Source organism: Hyposmocoma kahamanoa, unplaced genomic scaffold (assembly GCF_003589595.1).
Source record: "Hyposmocoma kahamanoa isolate Upper Pololo Valley unplaced genomic scaffold, ASM358959v1 63, whole genome shotgun sequence".
Taxonomy (NCBI): domain Eukaryota; kingdom Metazoa; phylum Arthropoda; class Insecta; order Lepidoptera; family Cosmopterigidae; genus Hyposmocoma; species Hyposmocoma kahamanoa.
The window spans coordinates 8,140,675-8,164,223 of NW_020653851.1; the positions used below are offsets into that span (position 1 = coordinate 8,140,675).

Here is a 23,549-nt window from a genome sequence, read left to right on the forward strand (position 1 = left end):
GCATCGTTCAAAAGAGCATGTCAATACACAGTGAATTCAAAATTACTTCGCTAAATATCATTCATTCATTCATTTATAATATTGCAATTCACATGTACGTGTCCTTAATAATTCAATGTATATCAAACATATGAAAACAGAAGGAAGTAGCAATGTCTGGTGACAGACAGATCGAAGTTTTTATTCATTCAATCTAATTATTAATCCATTAATTTTATTAAATACAATAATATCTAATCCTAAAAATATTCTTCCAAGGTGTAAATACATTACAAGAGTAATTTCACAAAAAATAATTGAATATCAATTCAATAAAAATTTAATTATTGTAAATACATTTGTTTAGCAGAATTTGCTTTAAAACTTTATAAAAAATATATCACGTTGTTCATTTTTTAGTTGATCATTTATTGAAAATATAAATGTTATTGTTAAGATCCCAAGTTTTTTATAATGCGGTTGGCAACTTTCTGGACTTTTGATATTAGCCAGTATTCGTACACACTTTTTTTGTAGGATAATTATGTCATTTAGTCAGTACTGTATCCATAATTAATAAAGCACAATTAATACACATAATACTTCACTACTTGAAAACAATGCATATCAGCTATCTTATAAACGCAACGTAAGGTGAAATACAACAGTCGGTTAAATAATATACCTATCTCATTGACCTACCAATAAATGAACGTCGGGTTCGCGTTAAAAAGTGTCCGCACCTGTAGGGCGTTAAAATCGCATACAGAGCATCAGAGCAACAGAGTGTTGATTTTAATCTTATTTTTTAAATGACTTTTTATTAAACGTTAGCAATAACTAACAAAACATTGTTGTACTCGTTTTACGGCTAGGGATTACCTATCAGAAGTCAGAAAATACATTTGCCCGAAATAACGTTAGCTCGAATTTTCATAATGTCAAATGTATTTTTTTAGGAATATTACAAAACAAAACCTAATTTTGGCTTTGTGAGAAGCATCAAAATTACTTGAAAGCTTAATGGTTTTATTATAAATCGGTTTTCGGAATTACGGATATTTGAGTTTACGTTTATTTGAAATATCGGTACATTTCTTATAGTACACGCTTATTTTCACATTTGTAGAGTAATATATGTATGTATGTATCTGCCCAACTGTTTGTTATATCTTTAAGTGAATTTGTACAAAATTCGACATAATGACAATAATAATATATATATATAAAAATTAATTAATATTTAGGAGAAAGGCTACTCCATTACTCTTGTGTTCAAGTAATTTTCAGTCGAAGCTAAATATGGTGCATTTTGTTAAGTTTCCAGTGGAAGCTGAATATGGTGTTTTTTTGTTTGATTGTTGAAAGCAAAATTAGGCAGTACTGCAATGATACAATTGAATTGAAATGAAATAAGATTGAAAAGTTAAGTAGTTTTTTATATTTCGTTACATTTCGTTTTTTTCGTGGTTTTTGTATTAGACCTCATTCTGCATATTTTTTATCTTATGCCTTATTTAAATAATGAGAAAAATTTTTTGTAAATCGCAGTTCATGACGTAGTACGTAAGTACCTTGACGTACAAGTTGATATCAAGTTGATTCTGGCTGTAAAATATAGGTATTTCCGACAATGAGATGACTCAACTAGTGTAACGTACCTACTTTGGGTTCTAATTCTTGTTTTATTTTTTATTGTTAGCGGAACCGAACCCGTTTTTATTGAACATTAACTTTTTGAACTTTTAGATTAGTGCAAATACAGGCAGAAAAAACCTTTCCTCTTTCCACACATTTTGTGTAGCATCGGCGATAAATTTCAACTTTCCAAGTCAAATATAATATTAGACAACATCACATAGTTGCTCTGATCCCAAACTAAGTAGAAGTTAACTAAAGCACTTGTGTTTTGGAAATCATAAACACCGACGGCATCACAAACATCGAGACCCGAGACAATATAAAAAAGTTAGCTTTTCTACATTCACTCGGCCGGGGATCGAACCCGGAACCTCAGAGATGCGACAGCGACATCTTCAATACCACTGTCCCTAAAACGTGTGGCGTCACAGGGTATGCGTGAACTTTGACTTAACCATCTCCTTAGTGACGATCCGTGCCCAGCGCCGGGATTTAGTACTACAGAAACCTTTACGGGCGTGAGCGCAAAATTCACGAAATTTTTATCGGAACCAGATTACATGTATGCCTGACGAAAGTTGTATTGTAATCAGATGAATAAAATATAATTTATACGGGACAATCAAACGTATATAAACACATACATTAATTTTATCTACATAGATTGATTTTTTTCAACAACTTTATCTTGACTTTTCCGTAGTAGTTTTGTTAAGACTTGTACTTTACTTAAATATCAATGAGAGATGTGCCACAAGGCTGCTTCTTGAGACCCAGTTCTCTAAATATTTTACAGGTGTACTCAAAATATTTTACAGGATGTAGTGCGATAGTAGGTTTTACTTCTCCTAGCAAACTGTGTCAGACGCTATGCCAACTAAGCATGTTATCTGTACTACATAGCATACCTTAACTGCCTCTGTGGCCGAACGGTTGCCATGCCGGACTGCCGCAGAGGGCCCATGTTCGATTCCCGGGCCGGGAGAAATATTTGTAGGGCCTACATTTATTTCTCTCTTGAGTTTGGGTGTAATTTGCAGTTGTCTATGTGTGTGTGTGTGCCCATGACACCCACGACACAGGGTTTCCCTAGTGAGGCGTTTTGAGTGTGTGCGTTATACAATATTTATTTACTTAAAAGGTGACAGCACGAGATTCTGAAAGACTATATAGCAACTTCAAAGCTGAAATAAGCATCCGTACAAAGTGATAATTAAATTTCTAAATCCAATATGTAAATTGAAGACATCAACGAACTACTCATTGGTCACATTATAATCTGATACTCGTTAAAGTCTTTTCTTTGTCAGAAAGAATATAGTGATGTTGAGATTTATCACGACTGCTATTTAATATCGATATGATCCTCGTAATCTTCCAGCGATATCGAGCTAGTTTACGTTAATCACTTTCTGCGAGCCTTTGGTTTACGACAGGAGTGAAGGTAACGCTCTTCAATATACTGCCAGAGCTTCTACATATGTGCTGTATAGTCCAACTTTACACTGGGATTGTACAGTGCCTTGCGAGTCCAATATAATAACACCTTCAGGGCCTTGTTGAGGCTCCCCCGTTTCTGCAGTGCACCTGAAATGTTCGCAGATGCTGCTGTGGACGATTTCTATGCCATCATGCGAAAATGTCCACATCAATAGTACGAAGAGTGAGGGGCAGCAACGAGATCCTGAAGATGATAGCGGACAGGACGGATAAAGCAGATTCCGGAGGTTCACTGAGTTATATATTTTTCGTGTGAGTCAGGGAGCCGCCGAGAGGGCTGGTTCATCCTGTTTGATGTACTTATATGTAATTTGTCAGCCTATAGAATGACTGTACCGTACTAATAATCCTAATACTAACATAGTTATAAGGTGTTTTATGTTACTAACTTACTGACTTATATGGACTATGTTGTCTGAAAATAAATTATTATTGCTTATTATTTATTTATTTATTTACGCAGTTAAAGCCATGAACAAGTAATCAAAAATATGTATGGATATAATTTCAGCATGAGTTCGTGAAACAAAAACACAAATTATTTAATCACATTTATTATCTAAGAATTAATTACAATAAATATGTAGTATCTTCCGGCAGTTGCTCGAGAATGGGCGGCCGCGGGGAGCGCAGAAAGCGCCTCACACGCAGCCATAATGAGCAACTGATGGAAAATGCGATGGACCGACCAATACCACACCCTGTTAGTGCATGTCGTTGCTGGTTAATTCCTATGGACAAAAATAATACCATGTTAGTTACGGAACCACTTTTGTTCTACAAGAAATCGAAGTTGAAACATTATTTATTCCATAGCTTATTAAAAAATTAATAACAAATGTTATAGGGATATCTTACAGATACTACTATACTAGTACTGGGGTAAAATTAAATGGATGACATTGATTCCCGTGGCATGGTGTCCAAAATGGTGATAGCGTTTTCCCTGAGTATAACTATAGTCATATTTAGGCTGCCAGCCCTTTGTGCTGGAAATTGTTGTGTATTATATGGAGTCGAGAGTACATCAAGCATGACTTTTAAAATTTAAAGTCAAATCTACGCCGTTTGTTACAAAGTCCAAAATATCAAGCTTAATATATTTTTGACTATATAAAAATACTTGGATGTTCACATAAGAAATTAAACAGAATCGTACACGTGATTAAGAGTATATACTTAGGATTCAAGGAACAGCCTGGTAGAGCCAAAGGACAATTAAAGCGACTAGAAAAACAAACAAGTATAATGACTTTCGCGAAGATAATAATCACATAATACTTTTCATCAGTCAAAAGTTCTCATCGACCGTTTAATTTCTGAACAAAACCGTCAAAGAGGACGTACCTTCACCCTAGGTATATATAAGTCTCTAAACGTGAATAAGAAAATTTTTTTAGATATTAAAGTTGTTCATATACATAAATAAGTAAAAATTTATTACAACGTAGCAGAATCGCAAGGTTTAAATAATAAATGAAATAGTATATACATATATATTTATGTATACAAAAATATAAGTTTTCTACAAGTAAGTACTCTAGTCATAGGAAGATTTTATTGACTACGGAGATTGATTTCATTTAAATAGGCAACTATAAATTCTAGCACCTAGTAGAATCATATGTTTTTTTCATGAGATTCTAAACCTGAGTCAAAACAATCTTGTTGAGTTGTTCTTTAACAAGTAAATGATGCCGGTTACACCGTTTATGTTCTTAACTCAATATCAGATCAGCATTTTTAATCTACTGCAACGATCAACAAGCCTTGTTCTACCAAACGTAATTACGGTGACGTTCCCTTCATATTCCGTTATTGTCATTATAGGCCAATGTATAGGTACATATTATGAAAAATAATTATGTGCAATCGTGTCTTTGAAATGAAATCCAGGTTTGCGAATGGCTGCACGTACAAATTTCATTCATCCGTTTTTGCATGAATGTGTCTAAGCGTTATGAAAGCACTATAAGGGTCGTATTCCAGAACTCTACTCAATGCTCAAGTCAGGATTTGAGCAGACTAGAGTATGATTTCAAACTCTGGAAATACGACCCTAATGGCAAGGACTTGAGTATGATTTTCAGTGCTCACTGCAATACTCAAGTCCTGACTTGAGCATTGAGTAGAGTTCTAGAATACGACCCTTAGTTTCATTTCGCACTACTTTCGCACTACTATTACAATAGTGTTCTAACTCAAAATATGTGAAATTAAAGATATGCTATAGCTGAACGTAAAATTTGAATCTCTACACGTCAATACTACCGTCGTTAGAATACTTTGAGAAATAATTAAAAGATATCTTAACTTAACTCGTGAAATTCGTGAGCTAGTTCTGAATAAAACAGCCCTTTCTCAAAAATATGGCATTTAATTTACCTGTCATTTTCAAATATATTTGACGAATATGAAATTGTTTAAAAGTCTGTAATAAACTTTAACTTACACATAAAATTTTAATAATCTTTCACGAGAAGTGAGTAATTTGTTTTTAATCGATTCTGAAAAAGTACACTTTTTGAGTTAATACACTATTGTATTAACAGTGCGATTTGTGCAAATATACCAACAACAAAAAAATTTGAGCCTTTAATCGACTTCAAAAAAAAAGGAGGAGGTTCTCAATTCGACTGTATTTTTCTCTCTTTTTTTGTATGTTACGCGATAACTCCGATATTTGTGAATGAATTTTGATGATTCTTTTTTTGTTGGAAAGAGGGTACCTCGGTAGAGGTCCTATTTACATTTGAAGAAAATATTCCACATCCAAATGCAACAAACAAGGGGATGAATGACTTATGGGGCCGGTTTTTTAGTACTCTGTGACTGTTGCTTAGTTTAAGCTTTAAGCTTAAACTAAGCAACTTTACTTTTTTAAACCAAGTAACGGGGCGAACAAGTCGTGCGCTTGGTGGTTAGCGATTGAAACCAATAAAGGTAAATTATTGATTGGAAAACTAAAATCGTAATCATTAATATTTTAAAGGAAATCAGTAACGTTTTACAAAACTCGAATTAACTATAGGACTCGCTGTTGCTGCATGCAGTGAGAAGTTCACGTTGATTAAATAATATTACAGTCATTAGTACCTTATCGGAGCAGAAGCGCCGTACCCAGCCCCGATGGGTAACCCCCAGCCGCCGTTACTACTCTCTGCGCGTGCGTGGGCATTCGCGTTCGCGATCGCGCTGGCGCCGCCCCCTGTAATGTGAACAAAAGCAAATTATTTAAATGTTTCAAATACTGTTGCTTACCTTAACAAAGTCATCCACCTGACTATCTTTTCTTTCGTACCTCAATTTTAGTGTAAAATGGTTTAGTGTAAAACACAGTAACATTCCAATATTGTCCACAGCTATTTACTATGGAAAAATGATAAAAATTTTAAACATTGGCAAATTATGCGAAATTGTTATCAACACTTATACATTCTAGAGAAATTTAAAATTGCACCAAGACTAAACGGCTACAAACGAGGTTCACAAACGCATAAGTAATTACGAGAGTATTAATATCCCAGTACCGTATAGATTACGGTACACGCCTACCAAAGTCAATCATGTCAATAACTTGAGCTCTACTTTTACATTGAAGTGATATCTGTCGGGCAGTTTTTTGCGGCGCTTGCGCCTGACCAGCGCGTAAGTTTTGGAAACCGTTAGACGATCAACGCTTGCGACGGTTGAACGGTTAGCAACAAAACTCCTTTCTGCCGCCGCCATCTCTGAGGTCTCGGGTTCGATCCCCGGCCGGGTCAAGTAGAAACTTTTCTACATTGTCTCGGGTCTGGGTGTTCGTGGTACCATCGTTGTTTCTGATTTCCAGAACACAAGTGCTTTAGTTATTTACTTTGGGATCGGAGTAACATATCGACTGTGAACTGGCAAAACACAATTTTGACAACTTAACAGGATGAAGAAAAAAATTGTTTGCGTCATTTATATAGTATCTGGTTATTAAATGAATATACGTAGTTTTTAGATATTTTTATTACACATGTATGTATATACACTACGTATTTTTATTTAATAAATGATTTTTCTTCACCTGTAAAGTTGTCAAAATTGAGAAAGTACCGGTTGCCAGTTTACAGTCGATAAGTAATGTTGTCTGATATTTCTTTATTATTCGTTTTTGTTGTTAACTTAAATTGAAGTGAGACCCATAATAAAAGTTTTTTTCGCATTTCGACCACGCAAAAAATCGGTTATTCGCCATTAAGAAATACAAATTCAACAAAACATGCCAGGAGACTATGAGCTTATTTTACAGTAAAAGAGTATTTTAATTGCTAAAAGGCAAATGTTTAACAATGAGAATTGACCTTCGTGATTCTAGAAGACAATTTTAATTCTGAGACTTTTCCAAATTCTATTTGTTCGCTATTTGTTCTGTTACTATAAGATACAAATTCACATTGTTTTGAGCGATCGTAATATAAATAAAGTATTGTAGACTGTACCAAATTAAAACCGACACACGTTCACAACTAACTGTTAGGGTGCTCTACATATTTGCCGTGACTAACGCTCTCGTTGCATTCCAGCGGCAGTTTATGTTCCCATACCGTCATATTTCTATTCTGTATATGAGAATTGAAAACGGTTTGCACCTCTTAGAGTTGGAGTTTCCTAGCAGTAATAAGTACGTGTGAAGTTCTATGTTTCTATTAATATGTTTCTTACTGTTATAAAAAACAGTATTAATTGTGTTGTCTTGAAGCTATAACAACACAAAAATTAATTTTGTACTAGGTTTATTGTACCTAGTTACTGAGATCGATGTTATTAAGACTTAAGAACTTTGAGTAGTTATTAATACAATAAAGATCGAAGACAGAAAATAATCCTTTAACCTGGCTGGATTCGATTATTCGAACCAACGTCCTACAGTCTAACAATTCCTTCGAATCCAGCTGGGTTCACTAACACCCTTATCCTTCAAAACCGGAACGCAGTAATGTTCACAAAACTGCTTGGTGGCGGAAATAGGTAAGGCGGCAGTAATTCCCTGGACGAACTCTTTCACAAGGAGCTCTACTGCTACCAAAAACATTTTTTTAAGTGTTCGATTTTGTATAACAATTATAACAAACTAATGAAGTAATTTCCCAAAAAAATAATTGAGTATCATGGTGGTGAAAGTTCCTGACATTCAATAAACTTAGTTACTTTAAGTAGTTTCTAGATAAGGTACAACGAATTGTACGACGAACGAGTATTAAAAGATCGAATCTTAGTTTCAAGACATCCTCAATTGTAAGTAAAAAAACTAAAAAGTAAATTGTATATGTTGAAGTTTCTTTAAATACAGAAAATAAAAGTCGTGACTGTATAATTACCCGTATTGAGCAGATGCGGGCTTAATTCAACTATAAACTGTTGGTATTGACATACCGTCGTGACCGACGGATATTCTTCGGAATTACGACCGTTGATTTTATTGCCTACTCGTTCCCGATGCGGATGCAGTGTAATCATTCGAAGATTAAGATATTTTACGAGAGTTTTTTAAAAAGTAAGTTGATAATTAGATAAAAAAAAACAACCTTTAAACAAATTTTTGTATCTGATGCGGAGGGTGAACTCACCGAATCACTCACACATCATTTGCTCATAGAATGTGTTCGGACGGAACCTATCAGGGCTCAGTTATTTGCAGAGGCTGGTTTAATGTAAATTTAATGTTGGGTGGTTTCAATCTGTTTTGTCGGAGTCAACATGTAGTGCCGCGAAGATTTTGTATACATGCTTGGTTAGTAGTATTTTTATTTATCTGTCTGGATTTCATAAGTGTTTTCTTGAGGTATTGTTTTTCTAATGGGGCTGACATGTTCAATAACGATCAAAGCCCCTAAATAAATAAAGATTTTAAAAAAAGCAAAGCAAAGCACAGCCTTGGTTTTTCTTCCAATGATCAAATGTTTATACCGATACTGACTGATAATACATTTATGTAAATAATCACACATTTCGAAACAGTGAAAGGTTTATAAAGTTTAAACAAAACTAAAATTTAAAAATATAAATCTATCTTTTAAAAGTATGTAGGTACTACCTACAGCCAAATGATTATTACCCATAGCAATATTTCTTTATAAGTTAAGTGTGAATGCGTTCACGTAAATGAAAACAGCATTAAATAAAACATTCAACTTCCACTCGAGGAACTATTAACCATTATGTTTTATCGACGTATAAGGTAACGAATGGTGATCTCAACGAAATGCAAATAAATAAGCTATTTTATTATCGCAGAAAAGATTAACTTTACGAGATTCTATCGAACCTATATCATTATAGCACATGATATTTAACGCGAATTTTATAGCAACATACCTGAAAACAAACCTATGGAACCATAAAATTGAAAGTTTTATCTGAGTAGGATTAGAAATTACACCATTTATTTTGTTTTTATGTTTTAATTAACAAAGTCGAGGCTTACGTGCTTAAAACTACTGTCGTATTTAACATCGAACTCATTTGTGAATAGTGAACTGACCTTTCCTTGGAGAACCCAACCAACAACGGAACACAAATTCGTAACTTTCAGGCTAAGTACAGAGATGGACTTTTCGTTTTATGTTACTACTCGTATGTGTATAATTATAATGTATATTTTATTATATATATATATTATTAATTATAATAATAAGACTTATAATTTTAATTCTAAGTATTTTAATTGAAGCTAATGCTAGGAATGACATTTTTGCTTTTGCCAATTGCCAATGCTACAAGTTGTTTTAGCAATAAATCAGTAGGACACTGTTAACTTTAGCAATTAGCATATCATCATCATCAACCCATTTATCGTCGTCCCACCGTCCCACTGCTGGGCACGGGTCTCCTCTTAGGCGAGAGTTGGCTACTCGTACGTTTTCCGAGGGTTGTGCACCTTCACAATGTTTTCCTTCTTCGAAAATTGGCATATACACGATAATAATTCAATCATTATATTATACTTACCGCCATAAGCCTCGGCATTGGCATTGGCGTTGGCGTTAGCACTCGCTCCAGGATAATTAGGAGGATACGGGTTGTATGAAGGACTGCGGCGCAACCTGCGCAGCGGCACCGGCAGTGACGCGTGGCCCTCTGCGTCGATCGTGTAGTACGCGCGCGGCACGTAGTACTGACCTCCTAAAAAGCAGATAATGTCATTTATGTAAAAAAATGGCTTATTTATTTTTACGCCAAGTATCAAAGTGTCGTCTATTGAAGAACAACAGTTGTTCCACAGTCAACTTTTCCTTATTACTTTCCTTCCATACTTTACAACAGAAAATACTGTTAGAGTGGGTAATTGATTTTTTTTATTGAATTTCACGATGTTTAATCACCGCTATATTGATTTTTTTGTGAAATAACTCCACTGCGTCTGCTCCACAACGGCGTCGAAAGCAGAAAAAAATTAATACAAAGGTCTAACAGCTCAGTTGGAGGAGCTATAGGACGGTATCCTGTGGTCGCAAGTCCGAGTCCTGCGCTACTGTTAGTTTACTCAATAGAGGAATTAATTTATCTTAAATGATATTAATTTATGATTGCATGTTATTAGAATAACATAAAATATACCTAATGTGTGTCCAACAATTATTGGTATAAATTAACGTCAGATCACGAATATCAGTATCTCTTTACAAAAAGAACAAAATAAACCCGACTTTCAAGGAAACATTAGTCAGTTATCAAGGTTGAGATCATCACTAATAAGCGGTTGTTTTTATTGAACTCACTTACGATCCGCTTAAAGTTTAAAATCGACGGCCTCAGGAAGTCGTGACTGGCGCAATTTTGAGTTTATGAACCGATGATGCTTTGATGAAATCATAATGTATGAATAGAAGTATAGTTAATTAATTAATTTTTATCCAAAAGACTAATACTTTAGAACCTAAACGAATTTATTGAAAAAACATTTTTCAACCAAATTCAACTTATGGATGAAAAAAAATTATTATATTAGGAATGAGTATTTCATTACTTATTCAAAATATTAAGTTCAAACATTGCGCACATTCTTAAAGTGTTAAGGATATGAGTTATAGAAGCATGTAAATAATTATAATATCTATGGTGGTTTTGGTCTAGTTAGGTGATTTTAATTGGATCAACGATTTGCTTAAATGGGTACGCACGGGATTAGACGACGGTTTTCACTTAATTATCGATCGATTGAAGAAATGAGTTGTTTCAAAAGTAAGACACAATCCTTAAAAATAATTGAGTTATACATTAATAAGTAAGTATTATTGCTAATAAAACACAACGATTTAAAAACAACACTAAACAAAAAGTATACATTCTTAGTCAAAAAAGGAAGACTTGAAAATCGCAAAGTACTTAAATATACTGTCGATTGCTTTTAGGAATACTCAAAAAGTAAAAAGAAGCAAAGTAAGAGGCATGTTTGGCGGCAAACAATAGGGGCACTAACCTGCCAGGGCCACGGACACCATGACGGCCAAGAGAATTAGTGTGACAGCCTGCATTTTCCCACGTCCAGCCTCCACAAAGTCAAGGAAAGAACTGGCTTCAGCGCACACTACCACAGCTTTTATACACATATCGGTTTGCAACGCAAGCGCATCTCGACGTCAGATATAACGGTGTCTAAGTAAAGCTATCATCATCAAATTGAATGGTGATCGAAAAATAATAAGTAATTTGTTGCCAAATTGCTATGGACACGGTTTTTCGATGGTAGTTTTATATGAATGTCGTTTTGACAGTAAGGGATGCACTGTGTAATTAGATAAAGGAAACCAATTTTTTCCACCCTCTAAGACTGTGTAACTCAAACTGACACTGAATTTGGAACTTAACTAAAGTTAATTGTTGTTAACTAATATATACCTAGACCACGTATGTATAATATAAAATACATAATAAATGTAAAAGTTACATATTATATTTTCTTTAGTTTTGTGGGTCAAACATACATAACCAAAGTTTTTTTTTTTTTTTATTTAAGTTATTAAGTTTTTATTTATACCTAAGTAAATATAAAATCTTTGTTGTAAATCTCGCAGTAAGACCATTGGCAGGTATTTAAATTCTTAGAACTTTACATAACTGTAGAAGTTAATAAAACGAGCACAAAGGGCTATAAAATAAAATATACTTGTCACAAACATAATTCATACTTTCCCGTAACTTGTATTTTGCAGCTAATTTGCCATTGTTTGAAAATGAATTACTATCAAATAACACTTCGGGTTTCACGTAATTACAAGTCATATGCTTATTCTTAATATATATTTACCTTATAATATTTAAAACAATATGTTTGAAAAACGAATAGTGTTGGGACTATTCTTCACGACTTGCAAATCTAAACTAACATTGTAAATGTGTAAACAACTCTGTTACGTTTTCACGCCTAAACTGCTGAACCAATTTTGATGAATTTTGGTATAGAGACGGATGGGACTTAGGAGAAGGACATTAGCTACTTTTTCTTACAAAAATAAATCTTAAAGGAGGTGTAATTGGCGATGACAGTTTGTATGGTGAACCAACAAAACTATGAAAATAGAACAGTAGGCTACTGGAAGTGCTTATTCTAGGCAGACGAAGTCGCGAGCTTCAGTATTCATTTATGTTGATGGCTTCTAAAACCTGAGGGCATTATATAACAAGACGATAGATTTAAAAAAATCCAAGGAAGTCACCACACTCATTAAGAGAACCCCACGCCAGCGTCTTTCGAGTGTCAGCGACTTGCCAACACACGCACAGCATCGACACGACAGTATGTTCCACAAATCCCCAGTAAAAATCCGCACCGGTGGGGCTCCTTTATATTGACACGAAGTCCGCACGACCGCGACGCAACGCCAGCGCGGCGTATACCCGACCACTGCGTTGCGTCCACAAATTACTTAGGTACACTACGTTGCGTCGCCGCCACGCGGACGTCGTGTCGACGCTGTGCGTGCGTTGGCAAGGCGCTGACGCTCGAAAGACTCTAGTCTCTATCGCGGACTCTTCTTGAGCCGGTCAGAAAAATCGACGTGATCATAGCATATAAGTCACCGACTTAACGCGATCTGGCACACAAGTGGAATCACCACACTTATCGAAAAGGAGTCGCATTGGGTCGGTCAGAAAAAGTCAGTCCATGTCAACAAACACTTGTGCGTTTCGTATCAGCTCGCACGATGGCGCTTGAAACATATCGGCAACGAATTTGCTTCAAGCGAATTTCTGATCGCGTCTGTAGGAAGTTTAACTACGGCGAATCAGCAGCGTCGACACCAGTATGATCGTATCAACCACCAAAATACGTGATTATCAAAAGTCGTATAGTCCCACGTCCCTATAGCCACGTGATTTTGTTAACCGATGACGTTAACCAATTAAATGCAGTATTATTAAAAAAAATACCACATTCTAAATACAGCTCGATCTAATAAAAGTAAAAAAGATGGATCTATTTTAGTTTGATTACGTCGAGCTAAAATAATTTCATCGAAATTAACGATTAGATTTTCGTAATAGCTTGAGAATTCTAAGGGAGTCACCAGTTATTATCGCCGAATCGGCTTGAGCCGGACAGAAAAATCGACGTGATCTAGCACATAAGGGAGTCACCGACTTAATGCGATCTGGCACACAAGTGGAATCACCACATTTATCGACAAGGAGTCGCATTGGGTCGGTCAGAAAAAGTCAGTCCATGTCCACAAAGACTTGTGCGTTTCGTATCAGCTCACACGGTGGCGCTTGAAACATGTCGGCAACGAATTTGCTTTAAGCGAATTTCTGATCGCGTCTGTAGGAAGTTTGGCTACGGCGAATCAGCAGCGTCGACACCAGTATGATCGTATCAACTACCAAAATACGTGATTATCAAAAGTCGTATATTCCCACGTCCCTATAGCCACGTGATTTTGTTAACCGATGATGTTAACCAATTAAATGCAGTATTATTAAAAAAAATATCACATTCTAAATACAGCTCGATCTAATAAAAGTAAAAAAGATGGATCTATTTTAGTTTGGTTACGTCGAGCTAAAATAATTTCATCGAAATTAACGATTAGATTTTCGTAATAGCTTGAGAATTCTAAGGGAGTAACCAGTTATTATCGCCGAATCGGCTTGAGCCGGACAGAAAAGACTTCCGTTCGGACAGCCGCCGACGCAAAACGCACATCTTTTTCGCTCTTAAGCGCAGGCCATACCGTGAACGATCGACGCTAAGCTAACTTAGCTCATGTAGTCGCACGCATGGCTAAGCAAAGGAAAAAAGAAATACGAAGTAGTGACGTGCTACACTATGGATATGCGTGGGGATGAAGGGGAAAGGAGTCGCTTATTTTATATACCTTAGCGAGATCGTTGGGTTAGTTTAATTAGCTCGGTTACGTGAGCTAAATTAGCTTCGTTCGCGGTGTGGCCTGCACTTTATTATAGGAACATAAAGCTTGTGCCCGGTATAATGCGATAAGTATGGTGACTACTAGTTGTACAGGCTTACCTATAAAGTTTTTTGAATTATATTAATTATGCAGAATGTTATAAAAAGTCAATAATTCTTTGGGTATAAAAATATTCACAACAAAATAGATTACGATAATAAGACTATTTTGACCCTTTTGTACAAAATCGATGGATATAATTTACAAATTATTCACGTCACAACATTGAACACCACTTTTGAATCGAACTGAAGTTGTAATTTTTCAGCCAAAATACACACATCAAAAGTGTCTAGGGATCAAGTGAATATTTTTGAAATAAAAATTATTTAAGCAATATTTACCAAATCCAGTCTTCCAGGACGACTTCTTACTTTAATGCTTATGTTTTATTTAACCGCTTACCCCTATATTTAATTAAAATAAACTAAAATTGATGTTTTTGCAAATTGTGGGAAAAAACTCAAATTAGCCGTCAATTAAATGACAAAAAAATGGCGAAAATGATGATTTTGCTCATTTTTATTGTAAAGATAAGAAAATCAATAATCTGTATTTCCACCATTAACACGAATCACACAATTACAGCGATTTGGCATGCTTAAGATGAGTTCATTAAAATCACTTTGAGGAATGGCCGCCCATGTCTTTTGTAACAAGTCAAAATATTGTTGTAGAGTATGTACGGTATGCATACTCGGCACAGCTCTTCTTTGAAGCATATCCCATGCGTGCTCAATTGGATTGAGGTCTGGCGATTGAGCAGGCCACGGCAGAATGTTGATACGAGCTTCGGCAAGAATGCGTGTTACGACTCTAGCCGTGTGTGGACGTGCGTTGTCATGCATTAGTTGAAATGAATCACCCAACTGGCCTCGCAAAGGGATGATAACATCTGAAACAATCCTCTCTGCGTAAACTTGAGCATTGAGGTTACCCCTGATCCAAATGAGATCGGTTCTTCCGCCGATCCAAATACCGGCCCATATCATTATTGTTCCCCCACCATATGAATGAACTTCCTGACAATATCTCAAACGTTCATGACGTCCAGATGTTCTCCAAACTCGAGTACGTCTTGTATCCGGTCTCATACCGAAGCGGGATACATCCGAAAAGCACACATTGCGCCAGTCTTCATCCTCCCAGTTTCTGTGTTCGCGAGCCCATCGTAAACGGGTCCTGCGATTGCAGGGTGCAATAGGTGGAACTCAGTGCGGCCTTCGGAATCGCAGACCCACTTCACGTAAACGATTTCGGATTGTTTAATCGGTTATTAGCAAGCCTGAGGAGCTGTGGAGACTCGTAACCAACATCATGGCGGTCATGGTACGATTCCGTCGAGCAGTATTTTGGATATACCGGTCCTGTCTGCGAGTCGTGATGCGAGATCGTCCTCCATGTCGCTCGGCCACGCCGCCCGTCATGCGATAGCGCGTCCAGAGGCGACTTATGACGCTCTGTGTAGTGTTAAGAGTGAAAGCCACAGCACGTTGCCTGGAACCAGCTTCCAACATTCCGACGGCTCGCATCATCACTTCTCGGGTTAAATGATGTCGTCTCTTCATAATAATGTAAATTGTTTCGGTTCCGATGCAGATATTGTAATGATTTTGTCAAAACGCTATAACTCATTTTTATACAAAACCACATTGACAATCGATTTTCTTCTTATTATCGAATTTTAAACAATATTCCTTATTTAAATGTTAAAACTCACTAAAAAGTATCAATAGCGATACAAAAAAGTTAATATAATTAACCCTAATTGCAGCAATACTCTTAAACGTACTTGATCCCTAGACACTTTTGATGTGTGTAGTAAGCTACGTCAACCTTCGTTCATTCGTGCAAAAAGGGACAATGCAATCTAAATAAAAAACCAAAACGCTTTCTTACAAAAATTTTTGTATTCATTTTTACTCTAAAATAAAAGAACATCAAGCTTTTTAAAATTGACAATTCTCATGAAAATTATAATTTATCAGCACATTTTCACATTTAGGAATAATTTATTTCGTCAACTTAATTTCGCATAATTTAATAATAACAATTATTGATTGAATCTTATTCTCGGTTAATCCGCTTCCTGAACAACAACAACAGAGAACTATACAGTGAATAAATTACATTAAATAATAATAATTCCTGGACAGCACCGATTTAGAACGTTAATCTATTAAAAACACATTACAAAAATAGAAACTGTCAAATATTAAAACGTATCATAAAAATAAACTTAATCTTTTGGAATCGATTATAATTTAGTGACGATACGCGACGATTATATTTTATTAAAATGCAAAAAATAAAATGGAATTTTCATCGTTTAATGTGTATGAACACACAGTACTTAGAGGTCCTTATTAATATACCATATAAACAACACTTTACCCTACAGTTTTTTTACACTTTAGGAGATATTTTTACAACCCTGTATCCACTATACTTTTAACGACAATAGCGTGTTCGCAGTCTAAACGGGTGTAGGTTTTACAAAATATTTCGACACAGTCATTTATACATAATACAATACATTTAATAATATACGACACGGCTACGGTAGACCAAATATCAAGTACTTACAGAGATATTCGTAAATTTGAAATATCCCTACCTACACTTAAGATACACATGTATAAGGTAATATAACGGAAATGTTCGATTCCGCTGTACGTAAATGCTGTCGAACAGTCTGCGTATAGTAATGTTTGTGCTTTAATAAACAACATTAAGACTAACACTGATTGACATGAACCGAAGTGATTATAGTGGAACGACTCCTTTACGTTGGGTTAAAGTCCTATGAAGTGAGTTTGTCAAATGAGCGTATGTAGAGGTCTTTAGGCCGCCCTCACTTGGCTTTAGCGGAGGGCTGCCGTTGTCGCATTGTCTTGTTTGTGTTCTGGTCCACTTCTGGCAGATCCGACTCTTCTACGAGCGCCTTGTCTTTCTTTACTGGACACAAAACATGACATAAATTAAATTAAATTTTTATTGAATGTCAAAATGTTTCACCGCCATGATATTCAATTATTTTTTATCAAATTAGTCCACTAGTTTGTTATAATTATTAATACAAAGATCGAACACTTAGAAAAAAATCCTTCGATCCGGCCGGATTCGAACGGTCGTCTCCTAGCAAAAGCAACGTGACGAACCAGCGGACGTCACGAATTTTTCTGTGCTTATTGCCGATCTTAGTATTTGGTTTTCAACGACTTTTTAGCCGTAGCGCCTTCTGTGACAGCAAGCTATGTAGTACAGACGCTATGCTTAGTTGGCACAGCGTCTGGCACGGTTTGCTTGGAGACGTCGGTTCTAATCCGACCGGAGCGAAGGATTTTTTTCTAAGTGTTCTTTATCTTTGTATTAATAATTATAATAAATTAGGTTGATACCTAACCATACGTATATACATTTATAGTAGTATTAACCATATATTTTATCATAAACATGGACAGATAAGATAAACAAAATTTTATACAGTTTCAATATAATACAACAGGCATACCTTTCTCTTTCTTGGATTTTTCTTTCTTCTCCTTCTTGGGTTTGCTCTGCGCCTGCTGGCGGGACCCTTGGCGTTTGTTGATCACTTCAGAAATGAAGTTGAACATTAGATACACCTGTGAACAAATACCGTCTATTACAATCGGTCCATATTAGATACTTTGAACTGTCTAGATTCGACGATGAAGGTTGAGTGAGATACAAAGTTTCATATAACTTAAAATATCAAACATTATGTGTGTACCTCAATATGAACGGTTTTTCGTTTTTAACAAACTCCATGGTAAATTTATATATTCTTATTGTATATAAAACAAAGTTTTATTGATCAATCTCAGCCATCGCACATTTGTCAGAAAATAGTGCAGGGACAAACCTGGAAGGAGACAAGCACGGAGAGTGCAGCGACACGCAGCAGTAGTGGCGCGGCGCCGGCAAGACCGAAATAGAACGTCAGCACACCTAGCACCAGCGAGCACAACCGCACACCCACGAACACTGTGCCGTTCACCAAACCGAGCACTGCACGAAAAAAAATACATGTTTGCACATGTTCTATAATAGAGTAAGTTTTAAACTAACAAAATAAAATTAAAAAACATACGAAACAAAACGAATTTCACTTTTAATCCAAAATTCACACATAGACAGACACGCTGTCCCTAACGACATTGGCAAAAATTATTATTATTTTTGTTTTATAAATTTGTATATTAGACTGCTGCGAACGACAATGTGGGGATCTAGGGCGTAAGATTAATTCACCGTATTTGGCACTAATTGGCATATATGGCTGGTGTCACATACGTTTTTTTAATCCATTTTATGCATTTCAAATGATACACAATAATATGTATACATATCATGTACGTTTCTATATCAGATGCTTAATTTTGTTATATAGTTGTTGATTTTCAACATGTAAATAAATACAGATTAGCCATAAATATGGTTAGCTTTTTGTACTAGCAATGTGGAGAAAATTTCGACATTTTCGTTTTAGTAACAAGTAATATTTATAGAATTTTTTTCCACAAAGCAACTCTTATTTTGCTATATCTTAATGCTATTAAAGGTTTCGACAAGCAAAGTGCTTTTTCAAAAGGTCTCCCGCATAATTTAATGTCTGCTAATTACTATGTTGACTAAAGCATTTCAGGTATTCGCATATTTTACGCGCTTGAAATTATACTCACGTTTCTCAATGAAGTCCTCCCGCTCAACTCTCAGAGTCGTGGTGAGGCGGTAGCAGTGAGTTACGAACTCTGCCAGAGAATGGAGCACTACCAAGCAAACTCCCACTCTTTGGAATCTGTAACAAACTTTATTATTAAGTACCTAACTCAAAATTTACACCTAATATATCTACAACTATATATCTCAAAACGAATAGATAAGAAACTATAATGAATGAATTAAGTGATTTCTAAATTAGTGCACATAGCAATGATCACTTGAACTTAAGTTATTGGAAAGTACAACAGCAGTCTTATTGCTTTACATGCAATCTTTGGATAACAAGCAGGTAAAGTAAATCTGTAAATAAAAACAAAACCAAATTTATTATTGATATCAAGTTGCTCACCTGACACCTAGTGTACAGCAACACAGGAAAAACTAACGGGTCTTAAAAAAGTTATGTAGTAAGTGTTGTTATTATTGCATTAAGCTGTTGTTGTGTTAATGTTTTAATATAAAGTTATACTTACTTCAAGAAATAGGCAGCAAAAACAAATGCGAAAGCGCCGGCGGCGTGTCTGATGCGGCCGGCCCACTCGTCTTTCTTAACGCGTTGGAAGTACAACTCAGGAACGGTGTGAATCCAGTACGCAGCTTGTACGATCCACCATAATTTTAGCAGAAAGCTCATTGGGTGATTGGGGTATTCTGATCAAAAAGAAAACAATATTCTTTATACTTTCTTTCAATATTCACATATGATACAAATGAGACATATTTCGATGTCAAAAAGACTTATAATGTCGAGGAGCCGAGGCAGCCAGCAAGGATGTGAAATTTTAAATATACCGATATAGTGTAGTTTTCATGCTCTTGATTATTTCACGATTTCATGATATTTTCATACATAGCATTATTACATGATGTACTTACAATACCACTGCTTTTTGTTACATGCATATATTACACAGGTTACTATAGAAGTAAATCTACAAAAACATGAAAGTACACTACAATTAGTTAAATAAGTCACTTCACGAAATGTCACACACCTATTTTATTACATATTTTATGTTGTTTAAGTTATTAATAGACATTGTTAATAAACGAAATTTAGAAATAAGTCTACATTTAGTACAAAAACCTAATATAATATTCCATAGTTCTGATAGAAATACTTAACATCTAACAACACAGAATTAAGTAACAGCTAATCAGCTGTTAATTACTTCCCAATTTATTTTGCAATGTACTTTATAAATGGGGATATGATTGCAACACATAATTAATAGTAACACAAAATCTGTATTAAGTCAATTTTACTGATAAATTACTTATGCAACCACTGATTATAAAACCAATTTAACCACATGAACATTTTGATAATACTTGTATAAACATTAAATATGTATAAACAGTATATAGATGTTATGGCTTTCATATTCACTAAATAATTATCAGTAATAATAGACAACTTCTATCTTCTCATGAATTCGAGAGTGAGACAAAAAGATTATACTCCAGCAAAGCTAGGCCTCGAAACTCTACCATACAATATAATAAAGAAGTAAGATATTAACATACAGTCAACTTGTTACCATGAAGTGTGTAACCATTTCAAAATGTCAGGAAAATGAAATTATATGGTGGTATTTTGTAATTAGTGATAATCATAAATAGAATATCCGTAGTATTCAGATACGGAGTATATGTGTATAGGTGCTTAGACTGACAATAAAGCTCTTCTTGGAGATGTTTATGACTAGATATCTACTGTAATAATGCAGCAAAAAAATTGTTGGAAATGATAAAATATCATAAGTAAAGAGAATCTGTGCTGTATTGTAATTTAGGTTCAATTTAGCACAAAAAGTGAACCCACGAAAAGTTCAAAAATGCATAGAATGGCCACAATTTCAAAAATGTAAAAATGGTAGTGCAAACATATGTAAGCAAAAATTACTTACCATCCCAAAGCTGAGAGATATTGAAGATGAAGCCTTCTCTTAGGATAGCGTCACCTCCCCATAGCAAGGTGAGAAGGTGAAACACTACCAACTGGCCGGACTCGTTCAGTGCACTCAACCGGGATTTTGACAGGTGGAACTTCTTTGAAATTTTCTATGAAATATAAATATGAATTTAAAACAAATAGAAAATATAATTTTATCTTGGTTTTAACAGTTAAGAATTATATGTCCCATGTTTAATTCTCTAATTAACCTATTTAGGAACCAAAATTTTTTAATCAATTCTGTGTATGTTTTTATCATAGTGCCCAAAGTAAGATCAATGTGATATTGTTATCAGTATCAAATTGATATTCATATTGTTTCGGGGATTTCCCTAATTTGAAGCCAGATTTTTAATATGTGTGGAATTTTTAGCATAAAACATATACATAATAACATTTGGATTATTGTTGTTAGCTGAATAGAATGATGATTAATGCTCAGGCCATACAGAGGCGGCCACGGAAGCTTTCCAGGCATGCAAACTTTTGTAATGTACAATAAGAACCCTGCCACACTGAAACGCGCCACCGCCTCTATGTGGCTAGAGCGTAACATTTTTATTGTATCACAATTTTATCTACTAAAACAACACCAGGTGGATTGTTACAATTCGTTTCAATTAAAATTGAATAACTACTCATGAATTAATTTCAATTTATATTAAACTTAAAACCAAGAAGATCGCTGTAGGAATAGATTTATAACCATGGACAGGCACAAAATTATAAAACATGACTTATTCCATTTAACAGCTGTTAGCAACATAATCTATAATTGAATAAAAATTACACATGTACTTACATCTAAAAAGTACTCTTGAAGGATAGCGTGCATAACAATGCACACTAGCGAGTAAAAGAACACGGCACAAGAGTCCTTCCACCCAGCTTCATAGAGGAATGGTTCGCCCTTTGGCGCTTCTCGTGTCGGCTCCACACCACTCACATTGTGATGCAGACTGATGAACAAGCTAGCTATTGGACTTGTCGACTGTAAATCAACCACCAAACATAAAATACAAAGAATATAACAAGAAACATCGCCCAGGACCCCGGCTTACGTGGCAACCCATTGAACATACCTGTACCATCAGTCCCACCAAGAAAACCATAACCGCACATGATACAATATCCGCATGATTCTGGATTACAAATTCATGGCTAAAAATAGGTGGGTTCTTGTTAGATTTTCTTCCAATTGCAGGTTTTACACCCATCTTACCCGGCAACAACCTTAACTGAAAAACAATAATACCATATAAATTGCAGCATTCTTTGACAAAGACACAACACTTTATAAAATTTTAAGGCAACGTTAACACAATACCGTACCAATTAGCAGCCAATAAATTTATATCGCACAAAAATAATTTCTGACACAAATTCGTCCTACGTGACAACTTTCACTTGGTACGCGGTGAAACGTCAACCGATTGTTTGGTTGTGTTGGCACCCGGAACTAACGATTAATTTACTAAATATTATTATACTTTTACTTTTCATATATGCATATTGAAGTACAGATTATATTATGATAACGATATTTTAAATCAACTAACAAATTTAATTTGACAGAAATAGTAATAATACTTAGTTTAAAAGTATTGAAAGGCCGCTGTAAAGGAAATAGTTGCTGTCTATGGTATAATTTAAAATATATTCGTCATAAACAAAAAGTGTTTTTATCATCGGGTAATCAATCGACTTAAAATCGAATATTTGGCTAGATTTTAATTTGATATTACTGACTCAGCACAATATTTATAAAATACTACATTTTTCTTTTTATCATTATCAAAATTCGTAATCGCTCTTTTTGATTTCCATTATTATTATGAATTTGCAACCATATTTTACTTTAAAACTTTCACACTCAGAACGATTTCCTTTTAAAATATGTCATAAAAGAAAAAATGGCGGGGTTTTGAAGTTACAAGTACAGTTATTACGAAGATATTTTTATTTTAAGTATATTATGAAGAAAATACGAAGAAAGAAGAAAGTTAGAACTTGTAGTCCTTATTTTAAGCCAAAGTATGAAAAAATTTATCCAGAAAATTTTCAAAGTTTTTGTGTGATTTATGAGCAAGTGAAAACGTAAATTTGACTCCCACCGCTTAAAAGACTATTTAGGAAACTCAAACAAGAGAACTAAGCTATATAATAGAAAGCGAAAACAGAACTACAATGGAAAATATTTATTGAGGATCCCGATAATTAAACGATGACATGGCTCAAAAAACATGTATCAAAGACAAATCTCTTAAAAAAAATACATTATTAAA

The 23,549-nt window shown here is 34.9% G+C and overlaps 2 protein-coding genes across 2 annotated transcripts in view; both read right to left on the bottom strand.

Moving 5' to 3' along the window:
• LOC113230337 overlaps positions 1 to 11,714 on the bottom strand; it is a 12,703-nt gene extending 989 nt beyond the window's left edge. The window contains exons 1-3 of the mRNA XM_026464230.1: positions 11,570 to 11,714; positions 10,099 to 10,272; positions 6,217 to 6,328 (exon numbers count right to left, since the gene is read on the bottom strand). Of these exons, the coding sequence (XP_026320015.1) occupies positions 6,217 to 6,328; positions 10,099 to 10,272; positions 11,570 to 11,699 (416 nt within the window). The 5' untranslated portion in view covers positions 11,700 to 11,714. The remainder of the gene's footprint in view (positions 1 to 6,216; positions 6,329 to 10,098; positions 10,273 to 11,569) is intronic.
• A 5,216-nt stretch (positions 11,715 to 16,930) lies between these two features.
• LOC113230203 (translocating chain-associated membrane protein 1) lies at positions 16,931 to 22,502 on the bottom strand. The gene is made up of 8 exons (XM_026464013.1): positions 22,347 to 22,502; positions 22,067 to 22,255; positions 21,218 to 21,371; positions 19,781 to 19,958; positions 19,268 to 19,383; positions 18,448 to 18,593; positions 18,073 to 18,187; positions 16,931 to 17,516 (listed from the first exon to the last, which is right to left on the bottom strand). The coding sequence occupies exons 1-8, from the start codon at positions 22,479 to 22,481 to the stop codon at positions 17,413 to 17,415; spliced, it is 1,137 nt and encodes a 378-aa protein (XP_026319798.1). The 5' UTR covers positions 22,482 to 22,502; the 3' UTR covers positions 16,931 to 17,412.
• Positions 22,503 to 23,549: the final 1,047 nt, after the last annotated feature.

Bases quoted from the DNA above. Each gene is read 5' to 3' on its own strand.
- LOC113230203 (XM_026464013.1), bottom strand. From the start codon at position 22,481: ATGGGTGTAAAACCTGCAATTGGAAGAAAATCTAACAAGAACCCACCT. The intron at 19,959-21,217 runs GTAAGTAATTTT...CTTTTTGATCAG, and splicing joins TATCTCTCAGCTTTGGGATG to AATACCCCAATCACCCAATG. The intron at 19,384-19,780 runs GTAAGTATAACT...AGTTTGTTACAG, and splicing joins TTTGCTGCCTATTTCTTGAA to ATTCCAAAGAGTGGGAGTTT.